Source organism: Hippoglossus hippoglossus, chromosome 12 (assembly GCF_009819705.1).
Source record: "Hippoglossus hippoglossus isolate fHipHip1 chromosome 12, fHipHip1.pri, whole genome shotgun sequence".
NCBI classification, from domain to species: Eukaryota; Metazoa; Chordata; class Actinopteri; order Pleuronectiformes; family Pleuronectidae; genus Hippoglossus; species Hippoglossus hippoglossus.
This window is the reverse complement of record NC_047162.1, coordinates 15350063-15363017: the sequence shown is the minus strand read 5'-3', so window position 1 is coordinate 15363017 and position 12955 is coordinate 15350063. Positions and strand designations below refer to the sequence as shown.

At 40.6% G+C, this 12955-nt stretch overlaps 1 protein-coding gene across 1 annotated transcript; it reads right to left on the bottom strand.

Annotated features, from left to right (window-relative positions):
- Positions 1–6027: 6027 nt before the first annotated feature.
- LOC117771726 (sulfate anion transporter 1-like) lies at positions 6028–11776 on the bottom strand. The gene is made up of 8 exons (XM_034602437.1): positions 11539–11776; positions 9180–9663; positions 8871–9074; positions 8511–8757; positions 8137–8368; positions 7853–8036; positions 7132–7419; positions 6028–6623 (listed from the first exon to the last, which is right to left on the bottom strand). The coding sequence occupies exons 2-8, from the start codon at positions 9585–9587 to the stop codon at positions 6045–6047; spliced, it is 2142 nt and encodes a 713-aa protein (XP_034458328.1). The 5' UTR covers positions 9588–9663; positions 11539–11776; the 3' UTR covers positions 6028–6044.
- Between the last annotated feature and the right edge of the window lie 1179 nt (positions 11777–12955).

Below are 12955 nucleotides of genomic sequence, written 5' to 3'. Positions count from 1 at the left end.
ACGATGTATTGGCTGATAAATAAGTTTTTAAAATTGTCAATTATTTTTAAAATGTCGTTATCAAACCCTTACGACAAAGAAATATTATTGAGGTTTGATATTTTATAGTTCAACCATCATCTTTATTTTAACTAATAACACCTATACAAACAAAGTTATTACATAATATTACTTTTACGTAAAATGTAAACATAAATGCAAATCTTTTCTGCATTGTTTATTCTACAAAAGGAAAGTTTTCACACCGACAAACATAAATGTTGACACCGATATGTCTGTGAAAGGCTCCTATTGGCTAAACGATAAATCGGTCGGGCTCTAATATTTAATGTCATGTTTTGTATCTATTTCCATATAGTTTTTGTCGTGTTTGTGAATCATTTGCCTTATACTGTTTGAGTATTTTTACTGTATACACACTGTTACAATCTGTGTTTGATCAAGAACGTAATCCAGAACAAAATGATCAAACCCCTTTTTTCCTGTTACCCGAGGCCAGTATGTGTTTTATTTCTTCCTAGTGAGATTTAATCCTAAGTGATGAATTCAGGACGACTCCACTTATTGCTGGAAAATGCAGCGAACATGCAGGTGCTGAGAGAAGTGACTTTATTTTGCCTTCTTTATATTTTGTGTGTGTTTATTTTATTTTGACGTGGCCGCCTGATGATCACAAACTGCTCGATCTTTTACGTGAATGAACCTTTTGATTGTTTTTATTTTTGCTCGTGTGTGTTACGGCGCTGACTTAACGAGATGTATGATATTTATTTCAGTGCCTCTTTGAAAATATATTTTTAAAATATTTCAAATGAATAAAGAATGCTGGGAAATTATTTACTAGTGAGTTTGTTTTCTGATAACTTCAACCACACACTGCATTTAAAGATGGACGACGTGACGACTCCCCAAAATGGAAGCCAAAGCATCTTGATCGCCCCCAGGTGGCTGGCTACAGGTCATAAATCCCTCCTCCTCCATGTTAGCAGTTGGGATATAGACTGGTTTGCAGGGATGTCCAAGAAGAGCTGTCTCCTGAAAATAAAGTTTCTGTACAACTAAACTGCAACAGCAAATATGTTTGGTACAAAACGCAAACACGCCTGGAATTTATTAGCCTGGATATTTTAGTAAAACGGCTACTTAACCTGCACAACATGTTTATCAGGTTTATCTAGTATTCCCTGTTTGGCCCTTTGCATATACGTGTGTGTGCTTATAACCACTGTTGAAGTGATGAGTGCACACTCACACACTCAATGAACGCTGAGTAAAGCTGTCAGCAAACCCAGTGACTTTTATTCTATTCAGCTTGCACCACTTGTTCGTCTCTTCTTTCTTTTGACATGAGTCACTAAACAGAAATCAGTCACAAAAAGGTCCAATATCGTTTGTTATTATTATCTCAATCGATTTTCTACTCTGACACAAAAGTCAGATAATACAACATGGGAAGTGTAAAGGTTTCATTCAATGGAAAAAGCTGTTTTCCATTAAGTTTTCTAAGTAGTTTGTTTTCTTATCATGGATTCATATGAATAGTCAAACATGATTGTTATAAATCGTCCTTGTTAGCCTGCTGCCCTGATTCCACAGACAGGAGGGAAATAACCATCCCCAGCAGAGAGACAGATGCACACAGCTGTGAACAGATGTTTCTACCCGCCTCCTCCTGCTGATGTTGAGTAATTTTTGTGAGTACGTTGGATGTTACATGTAAATAAACACAGCTTTGTTTGTGATGACAATTCAGTTATGAAAACTTTCAGTTCAACTACACGCTGCTGTCAACTTTCACACAGTTCTATATATATGATGGTGTGGAACTGCTGTTTGACTTCATTCATTTAACCTCAGCGTTAGGCTGCTGGTGACAGAACAGTGGATCGAATATAGTAACAGAGGATGTGTGATCATGCAGCAATTTCAGGTTAAACGTGCAAAAAAAATACTTGGATCTTTGCTTTCTGGAACGTTTTCTGTTAAGTGATTCGCTTAAATAATAATTGTTGTAAGTTACATGGTTGTTGAACACAGGGGCCTCCTGATGACTCAGCACATTAGAGGCCACATCACATGCTCATCGAAACCTCCTCTTTTCCTCTTCTCTATTGTGGATAATGCTCATGTCAGCTTCTACAGATTTATTTAAGTGGGGCAAAAAAATGATGATTTAATTTCTATCATTTAGAGTCTCTGCCATCTTACTTGGTTTCTGAAATATGATAATAATGTCAGAAAATCTAAAGCGAAAGGTGTCCGAGAGTGATGATGGAAACTCATCCTGAACTTGTGGATGACTTTCAGCCGGTTAGCTCAGCTCAGCGTTAAGATAAATAGAAAGCGCTGCAGGGGCGATGCAGACCCTGTTCATGTGCTGCATAAACTGCTATAGGCTATGCTAAATTTTTAATATGATTTCATTATTGAACTAATGTAGTCATCCTGTCGTCATGTATACCATGTGATGACCGATGATTGGCTCTTTTAAATAAGCTGTAAATCCTTTCTCTAATCTTATTGGTTGCAAAATCTAACGCAGTACTACACGATATAAAAGTACTTCATAGCTACATCATGATGTTGTTGTTGATATGTAAGCTTAAGGTCGTGTTTATAGTCCTACAGGATGCACCCAGACCTTTAATAACGTTTTAACAGTGTCACTTATATGATATCATATGATGGAGAATCTTTTTCTGATCAATATGAGCTTTAAATTCTCTCTCTAGCTCTTATTTGTGCAGATATGTTGGAAACTGTATTCAGACCATTATCTTAACTTTTGAGCTACCAGCGCCAAAAGTGAATCATCTAGAGACCCGTCAGTGTAATATTCACACCTAGACTTTTGAAAATTCTGAAAAAACATACTCTACTTGCACGGCTATTAGCCATTCATTATAGTAGTGATTCACGCGAGACACTATCTCACACGTTAACTTATTCAATCATTGACAGTCTGGGTTGAGACGGACATTTCACTCTTTCCATGTTTATAGTTAATAAGTAAAACGAGGGCACAGTGAAATTAGGTAAAATACAACCTGCTGCAGTGCTGTAATTTAAAACTCAACATGCATAAAACCGACAAGTCAGGGTTTTAAATGATGACGATTGTGTTTGTACATAATGTCTGTGATTACATGACGTCACAGACCAACAGATAGTTGTGTGGAGCCTGACGCAGCAGAACAGTGATGCCTTGTGAAGCTGCTCAGGTTCTCTACACTAATCATCATTCTGGGAAACAGTCGGCCGTCATTAGAACGACTTAAGTTTAAATATGTTGTTGTCTTGAAAATAGTCCACAACATCTTTTACACTTTAATATCCTGGATATAAGTGTCGCCTGAACTCCTTTGTTACAAAAAGTGCAACTTCGAACTTAGCTAAATGTTTCGGTCTTTGACAGTTTTGGTTTTTTTAAAGGGTCGGTCCCATAGACTGTGCTCCCCAGAAGTTAAGCCAAAATGTCTCTGTTGCCACCTCAGTATTGGTCATAATAGTTCAGTGGGACCTCGCCACTGTGACTCCATCCTCTGATCACTACTGCGTTAACTCTGGCTCTAAATGTGGAAGATGGCAGCGTCCATATCCAGAACATTTTGGCTTAATTTCTGGTTTGTGGGAGGAAATGCGTCATCCATTTTTATATCCAGTCAGTGATGTAGCTTTAATATTCCTTACTTTGATATCATACTTTAAATATACTGTATTATCATACTATAAATATATATATTATATATTATACTAACCCTGACAAAAATGAAGTCACAGACACAAGTGGTTCATCAAAAATGTTCAGTTTAATTCAAGTAGTGAATATTAAGGCAGTTTATGTTGAATTCAAACACCATGTTTGAAGTAATACACAGAAATGTCTGACGGACATTATTAATAATCATAAAATATGATTATTAAAATAATAAAATGATTTATTAAAAATAATGAAATTATTAATTAAAAACGATAAAGTTATCAATTAAGAATAATGAAATTATTAATGAAAAAATAAAATCAATTAATAATTATAAAATTTGTAATTATAATTTATAAAGGACGGGGCACCACCCTGGTATCAGGGACCAACAATCAATCTGTAAAGATCAGTTTCAGTTGGGAAAAGTTCAATTAGTAATCTCAATATTTACTATTAATGATTATATAATGAACAGTGAAGGTTTTAAGTTCGAGCACTGACTATCATAATCCAGCTGTATTCACATACATATGCACAAATAATCACAAAATACCGGTACTTTAATTACACTAGACTTTATTAAAGATAATAACATCAATATCAATCAATGACTACTATCCTAACAAAAATCCACTATATTAAAGATAACAACACATGCACTTATCAAGATTTATAACACATGCAATACCTATGGTATGTATATCTGTGTGTGTGTGGATGTGTGGATGTGTGAGAGAGAGGAGGGGGAGTCACGCGGGTGACATCGTATGGCCGAATTCACGATGGCGGTGGAACCGCGTGGTTTGAACAAAAGGGAGGTCGAGAACAAAGGATACTTTAATCTATCTCGTGGTTCAAAGCGCCGAATGGCGTCGAGATGCGACCACACTATCTAGGTTCCAGAGAAAAGGTTAGGAGAAAAGAGAGAGAGAGAAAAGGAAACATGCAATGAATGATCAGAGGAGATCTCAAACACCGCCAGAGACAATTTTGCGGGGACTTTACCACTCTGTACCCAAGCGGACGAACTAAGGTCCGTCCAGCTGTGTACCGATCTTTTAATAGGTAAAAATCTCCGCTATTGGTCTGACGATAACAGTGCGGCGATGTTGCCGGAAACGCAGATTCGTCACGACGCACTGGCACTGGAACAATGTGGACACGGTGGTCCTACACAATCATACACTCAAATAATAACACGCTAATTATTAAACTAGTCTCTGCCCAGATATAAGCCTCTTACTTGTAGCTGTTCCACGGTTCGTTCATGCGCGAGCGGCGCATTCCGGGAAGGCAAGTGGACTGTGTGCGCGGCCTCGAGAGCAGCGATAAGCTGATTCGCGGTGGCAGCGGGGATCAAGCTGTGGCCGGAAAAGGAGAGAATTCGTCTCGTTCTCCTTGGCGAAGTTTCTTCGTCCTTCTGCAGGGATAAACAGGAGAGGAGTAGCTGACTATGGATCTGGGAAAAGTCTGTGAACTCGGCCTGCAAGACATTTGCCGCGGTCTTTAAAAATAAAAATCAAGTAAAAAGGAGTTTACAAAAAAAAAGGGAAAAAGTAAACTTAAGGTAAAAATAAAAATACAAACGTCTGGATGATTGCTCCCTTTGAGCGGCTGGATCGTCTAGACTCTAGAGTAACCGGGAGAGTACCCCGGCAACTCATTGCTATTCCCGTGCGCTGAGTTGCCGGGGTGCTCCTCTATTTATTACCTGAGAGGGGTCCGGCCTCCCTCCAGGGGGGGCCGTGGGGGTCTGTTGGCTCTCAGCCAATGGAAGGCCAGAGTTTAAACTCCAGCTGCGGTTAACAACCGTGGGGGTCCACAAAGGAATTTTGGGTGTGTTCCGACCACATGGTGAAGACTCTAGCTCAGGCTTCTAAGGTCCCATGCAGGCCTCTCCATTGTCCTTTGTCTGGCTTCAATCCCAACAACCTGCTCGTCTTTTGGACGATCAAAGTTAAAACAAATCCTTTTTTGAATTATCCCAACCTGAACTTTGAGCCTTTAAATTCAACTGCTTGAATCTACATTTTATACGTCACACTAAAACCGCAGATGAAAAGTGTTGAACAGAGAAAATGTCTCAATCAGCTGCTGCCATTTGTTTACTCAGCAAAACTATACTTTTCATGAAGCACCAGTGATGACTCGTTCTCCTCCAGCATCTGAGACTCGCTCTCAGACGTATGTAAATCCCATATATTTATATAACAGATCATGAAGCTGTGGAGACCAGAGAACAGGGCCAGAGTACAAGTGTGTTGTAAAGAAACACAGCTTGAAGACAAAGCTCCTTCAGTGTCGGACTGAAGCTGAAGAATCACTGCACCGTCAGTCTACATTATGCATCAGCTTCAATGGCACTATTGCTTAGGAGCTTTCGACTGTTTGCATAAAGAACGGCAGTGTGAACTGTATGAAACAGCGAGCTGCTCATGTCTTTGTCATCCTTTCCAAAGAACCGACCCTTCCTCAGGGTATCAATGACGGAGGTGTTACAGCTGGCGAGCAGCAAGCTCACCCCGATCTCTTTATATTCCTTAACTAGCCCTTTGAACGCGGCCAGCCCTGATGAGTCTATGAAAGGGATGGCAGAGCAGTCTAAAACTATCGTGTGGAACTCCAGTTCTCTTTGGACAAGTCCAATAACAACCTCTCCGTTGGTTTTATCCCCGTTTGCTTTGGCCTCCTTCAAGAACATATCTTTGGCCTTTCTCTCTGCCTTGCTCCTCCTGGTCACCTCCAGGAAAGGTTCGACTCCGACAGCTTTGTAGAGGGACTTGAGAAAAGAGTCCTTGTTGGCATAGTACAGAGGAGCTTGGAAGCGGAAGACCTGGACCCCCAGTGGTGGCAGGAGGTCCTTGTACTCGTCCACATCCTCGTAAAGATCAGAGTCGTTGGCCCGGCCCATCAGAGAGACCTGTCATAGGACATCAGATTAGATTAGAAGAGTTTACTGATATTAGTCTTTCACTGAAGCTGTTTCAGACATGCACTGAACTCTATTTTCTGGAAGGGCTTTATGTGAGAACGCAAATGTGAGAGTCAGTTGCTCTGGACATTTTCAAGATCTTTTCCTGCCAGCACCCTGGTAAAATGTCTAAGTGAGCCCATATGAGAATACAGCAGGAAAATGAGTGGACGAATGGGCTCAGCGATGACGTTTCTGATATGCGATAGATGCTAAATATTCCGGGAAATTCGTCTGACCTGCACAATGTTCTGCTGCGGTCTTCATATGTGAAAGGCAAACTCCGGAGAAGGTTTTCCAGAGTTCATGTCTGAATACAGCTTAAGTAAATGATATCAGCAAATCATTTATAATGTGGTGGAGGTTCTAGTGTGCAAGATCTACAATTCATTTTCAATACTTTCTGGATTTACTGTCATTGGTATTAATTTTCAAAAACCAGGCTGAAGTTACTCACCTTTGGTTTCTGGGTCTTATAGATGATACACATCATGGAAAAGACGACGCCAACCAGGAGGCCCAGCTCCACACTGATCAGGGCGGTGCACGACATGGCGACCAGCCAAACAATCGCATCACCCCTGCTGGCGCGCCACTTAGCCGGGACGTCCTTGAACTTCCTTAGTGCCCCCTGAAGACTGACAATGATGATACAAGCAAGGATACATTTCTGGAGGGCGTAGAAAAAAGGTGCGAAGAAGAGGAGGACGAGAAGGACGACTAGGGCGCTGATCAGACTTGATACCTGATGAAGGTGCAGGGAAATGAGGAGACACGAACATAGAGGGAAATGGAGGAGAGAAAGATTTTATGATGAGCACCTTCCACAAAGTTAAAGAACAGTTTAAATACAGTAGGTTTTGCTGCTCTGATTGTTGAGACACAAATTGCCTCAAGGAAGACCTCAGCTGTCCTCTTTGCACAGGAAAGCTAGAACATGCTATCAACTCAAAGATCTTTGTCAAATCTTTGTAGAATCACTTGGGTTTCTCATTTCCATAAAGTAATTGTTGTTAAGCAAAGAAGTGTGGTTGACTAGAAAACAACAAAAATCAGCAGTATAGCACACTTCAATCAGTCCAAGCAATGCTTTAAGAAATTATTCAATTTGTTTAAACCAAAGAAAGCTTTAACCACTTATTAAAAATGGGTTTGACCATTTCAACAACTTCATTCACCTGTGTCTGGCAGCCCGTTGAATCCTTCACCATGGTTTTTGCAAGCGCTGCACTGGTGGTGCAACAGTGGAAGAAGGAGGGGATGATGTTACAGAAGCTGATGGCCAGCATCTCCTGGTTGGGACGAACCGTGTAGCCGTTTTTCTTCGCGAACATTTCAGACAGCGACACGGTGAAGGCAAAACTAGAAGACAACAAGTTTTGTTTACATTTCAGACTTTATCCAAGAATTTAAAATGCTAGACATCATTATGCAACTTCAGTTTTAATTGGTGCTGCAGTACCTAATGACAGCCAGAGGAATGGCATCGAGTGCCACCCGTGGCATCAGACTAAAGCTGGGCACCTGGGGAGGGATGAACCCTGTGGGGATGTGACCGGAAACGCTTGAGCCATAATGGCTGTTGAACTCCCCAAAATGGCTGGCCAGTGTAGCTCCTGCCACGACTACCAGCTCAGTCGGCAGAGGGAACTTTATACGATCCTTGTAGCGCTCCTGGATCTCTTTCGCTCCCACTGGAATTCAAAATATGTAGTGTTATTTCATATTCATGAAATGTATGAACTTCCTATGTTATTTTTGGGAATAATATCAATAATGAAAGCAGATAAAGTGACTGAGAATCTGATGGGAAATGTTTAAAATAGAGTCCTTTACCCAATATGAAGATACAGATGACACTGGTGATGAGGTCACACAGGTTGGTCTTGTGAATGTTGCTGAAGATGTTGAACCAGGTGACGACGACTCTGCCGTAGCCTTGGTAACGTGGAATCTTAAGACCCAACAGGTATTTAGCCTGAACGGTCAGAATCGTGATGGCGGCTCCTGTGGCAAAACCGTCGAGCATGGGGGCCGAAAGGTAGACTGAGACGAAGCCTAGCCGAAACACGGCCATCATGAACTGGTGAGGGGATGTAAAGACTAAGAATCTGTAGCGCTTAGACTAGTTAACAACTGCAAAAGATGCCTTTAATTACCAGTTTTTTTTACAGTAAAATCCAGATTCAACTTTACCTGGTAGACGCCTGCCATGAATGTAACAGCAGCAGCGATACTGATGGCGTAACACTCCTTCCCGCACTGCAGGCCCATTAACTCCACAGTGTGCACACCTGCCGTGAGGTTAACGCCCATTGAGCCATTGAACACATCAGGACCGGGAGCTTTGGAATCCTCACTGAGGTCAAAACCTGCCAGGAACACCTCCCTATACACCACCTGCAGACAAACACCAATAATCAGCAAGAAATCTTTCAACAGATGCTGATTATTTCCCTTTGACATTTCATTCATCACGTTTTCACTTAGGATCTGATCCATTACCTGTCCAACCATGAGGCTCATGAGGCTGAAAATCCCCACATAAAGATGTCTGGACGTCCCCATGAGGAAGTAGATGATGTTGGCGTAAAATGTGGTGTATAAGCCATAGATGGGCTCCACTCCTGCCAGCAAGCAGTAGGCGATGGCCTGCGGTACCAGGATGATACCCACAATCAGCCCGGACATGACATCGCCCCAGATGTACTCTCTGAGCTTGTATTTAGGCAGCCAGCCCACCACAGGGAAGAACCCGGTCAGGGTGGACCGGACCCTGGGCACAGAGCAGGTCATGCCCTTCTTCAGGTTGGATTTGAGGAGGGAAACTGTGGACGGTCGCTGGCGAACCTGCCGCTCCAGGAGAGGTGGCCGGGCCTGTGTGGTTTCTCTGACCTTGGCGACGTCCTCCATGGTCTTCAGCAGGAAGAGGAGGCAGCACAGAGACGGGACAAGGAAGGGGAGGTGGACAAAGTGGTCCGCTGTGCTCCCAGGAGGCAAAAAAGACAGGAAAAGAAAATATCAGTGGAGATGCCTTCAGGCTGTTATCTCCTGTTGGGTCACTTTTATATTTGCTTATTGTCGGTTTTGTTATTCCTCGGAGAGAGCTACATTGCACAAGTAATGCAAGACACATTGTGTGTCCTCTAGAACACGTCCTCCGGAGAATATCCGGAGTTCAGTGAATTTCTGAAAGCAGCTCATGTTAGTGGCTGGGACACGACAACTACAACTAAAAACAAACAATGCATTTTTCTCCATGATGGTTTAGTTGTAACACAGCGTTTTTATAAAGGTCTAAGTTCTGTTTTCCACCGATGATGACACCATGCAAATGATGAGTTGGTGTTTAAACCCCATAACAGACACTACATCACCAAATGAAAGCATGTGACCATCACCTCCGTGTCACAGCTGTGTCTGACGTGACATAACCACGATAAATGACATGTTATCAGCCTCGACCATCACAACAACACTGACGGGCTGATTTACACTTCCTGTGGCTGCCCTGAAAACTCTCCCTGACTGATGTGACAGAGGGATAAAGAGAAATTATGTAAACTTCAATCAGATCAGCTGTAAATAAATGTTTCATCGTGCAGTGTTTTTTATTCACTACAGGAATAAAGATTCCTGTAGTTTATTTGTTCTTTCATGTTGTTTGTTGAGTCTCTGTTCATGTGGGTGTTATAAATGTAGAAAATAAAATAATTAATTTATTGAAATAATTTATTAGTGCTTATTATTTTTATCATAGGCATGTGCACAAGAAAAAAAACACCAATAAAGATATAATATTATGTTATTCTCAATGTCGTCACTTTAACTTTTAACAAGCAAATTTAAATGTTTATGTTTGAGCTCAATTCTCCTCTGACTACTTATTTAAAGAACAGGTAGTTTAGCAAAGATGCAAATCATGTGTTTAACTGAAGAGTCAACACTGTTTGAAGGTTGAAACTCAGGACTGGAATTCTGGAACATCGTATAGAGACAAAGGTTGCTGGTTTGAAGGTTTATGTGCGGAACAGTTGTGTCGATGAAGGTCTCATGTGGACCAATGGAAACGGTTCCAGTTCAGAAATAAAGCAAACTGAAACTGTTAGAAATCCATCTGCAATATATCAATATGTTTTATCAGTGATCCAAACATATCTTTGTTAATATGCTTCTGTATTCTGTATATCATTTGTTTTCTTGTAGTGATGCACTTTGTTCTCTGTTGAAAAATGCACTATAGAAAACAGCTTTTATTATTTTAACCATTGAAAGGCTGAAAATACTTGTAAATTGAAAATTAAATCAAAAATCAAAAAAGAGTAAATAAGTCTGCAGAAGATCAGATATAAATACGGAACGAAGTAGGGTTGAACGATAAAATGATAATTATTCTCGCAATATAATTTTCATCAATACCAATATAACAAAATCTCAATATTTATATTAGATATAAACTGTTTTACTGTGTTTGTCATTCTGTGCCAGTAGAAAATAATTCAAAACCATAACCTTTTTACTCAGGAGCAAAAATCAATCTCAAAACTTAAAATAAAGAAATGTGACAATAATTGTGATAATTATTGATCCACTGATATAAAAAATGTTTTATCTTGATATAATATATATATATATATATATATATATATATATATATATATATATATATATAATTGCGATATGGCCCAGCTCCATGATGTAGACATCTGTTCACCTGCAGCAAATCCCTGTCATCAACACAAGAACTTTTAAACTTTCTTTCTGATGAATTTTTAAATTTCCAGGAACCAATATCAGCAACAGATAAATCCAAACTGTAACAACACACATTGTCCCAGTGAGTAAACTGTGATGACACACTCACCTGCAGAGTCACACCACCGAGACAATGCACGTCTCTGATGTGTCAAGTTTAAAAATCAGTTTAAAAAACCGTCCTCTGACTCTCTGACTCTCTACCTCCTTATCTTCCTTTCCCTCTCTCTGATGTCCCTCAGATAGCAGCAGATATGAGTGGGATCCCTACAGGATAAATAGTGAGATAAGAGCAGCCCTTTGCTTTGCTCACCCTCACACTGCTTCCTATTGGCTCGCTCACCGGCAGTGGGTGGGACGGCATGTTTCTCTGTGTGTGTGTGTGTGGAGGTTAATGAAGTCAATTCTTTACTGGAACCCAGTGTCTTGTTGCCCCGCGCTGCAGGCCTAAGAGGAGGAGGGCGGGGGGGGCGACCTGTGATCGTGTTTACAGAGTGAAAATGAGCACAGACGCTAATGTTCAGCATCTTATACTCTTTAAGTACATCCTGTTGACAGAGTGAGTTACAAGGCAAACAGGAGATAAGACCTGTGCCTGTGGTGCAACTAGTAAAGACAATTCTCTGTTATCTGTGTGAAGTGCAGGGGAAATGACCCAAATCTCTCTATCGGCCAGAATACACCAATCAGATGGGACCTAAAGGGAGAGTTCACCCAAAAGGGCAAACTCACTCATTATCTACTCACCACTATGCCACAGGAGCAGTATGGAGGAATTTAATGTTTTTTTTATGTTTGAAAAAGTGGTCACCATTTACTTCAAATATATTTGATTTGGTAAACAACCAATTCAACTAACAATGTAAATATCAAGAAACTTCTAACCAGTGAAATCAGCCGTTAGAAGTCACAACCCAAAGGTGTGTCAACCACTAAGCAGAGGCCCTGAGACTGTGACAGTACTGGGGCACTATTAGCTTTTACTCCAATCAGCTAACAGTGGCCAGGTGACTTAACATCCTAACAAATGTGTAACAGATCAAAGATCAAAGTCATCAGATCACTGTGCAGATCAAACCACACGACCTGTGAACTCGGTATAAACAGTTCTGTGATTCTGCTGCACCACAAAGTTTCTCCCTGAATATATATATATAGCAACTGCTGGTGTTGCAATGTAGCCAATAGATCAATGCATGATGTTGGAATTTGTATTTATCTCTTGAAACAAACTGAGCTTTGGTGTTTTTGTAGACTATCATAATCCAGTAGTTGGTTTCAATTGTGATTTTTACATCGGGGAAACATTATGGCCTGTGTGAACAATGACTGCTGCCTATGAGTTTGGTTTATCTATCGTTTCGATTAGATTGTGTGAAACGTCTGGATAAAAGGTGGAAAGCACTGAAAATATCATAACTACTGGAAATTCAGCATTTGAAGCTTGTGAACAAATAGTTTAAGGTCGGTAGAGAATCAGTCTGCAACAACTGACGAGGTGCAGAACTGAACAAATCTTGGAACCT

Excerpts from the sequence above, each read along its gene's own strand:
- LOC117771726 (XM_034602437.1), bottom strand. The coding sequence starts at position 9,587 with ATGGAGGACGTCGCCAAGGTCAGAGAAACCACACAGGCCCGGCCACCT. Across the intron at positions 9,075-9,179 it reads TGAGCCTCATGGTTGGACAG|GTGGTGTATAGGGAGGTGTT; the intron begins GTAATGGATCAG and ends GTTTGTCTGCAG. Across the intron at positions 6,624-7,131 it reads ATAAGACCCAGAAACCAAAG|GTCTCTCTGATGGGCCGGGC; the intron begins GTGAGTAACTTC and ends GTCCTATGACAG.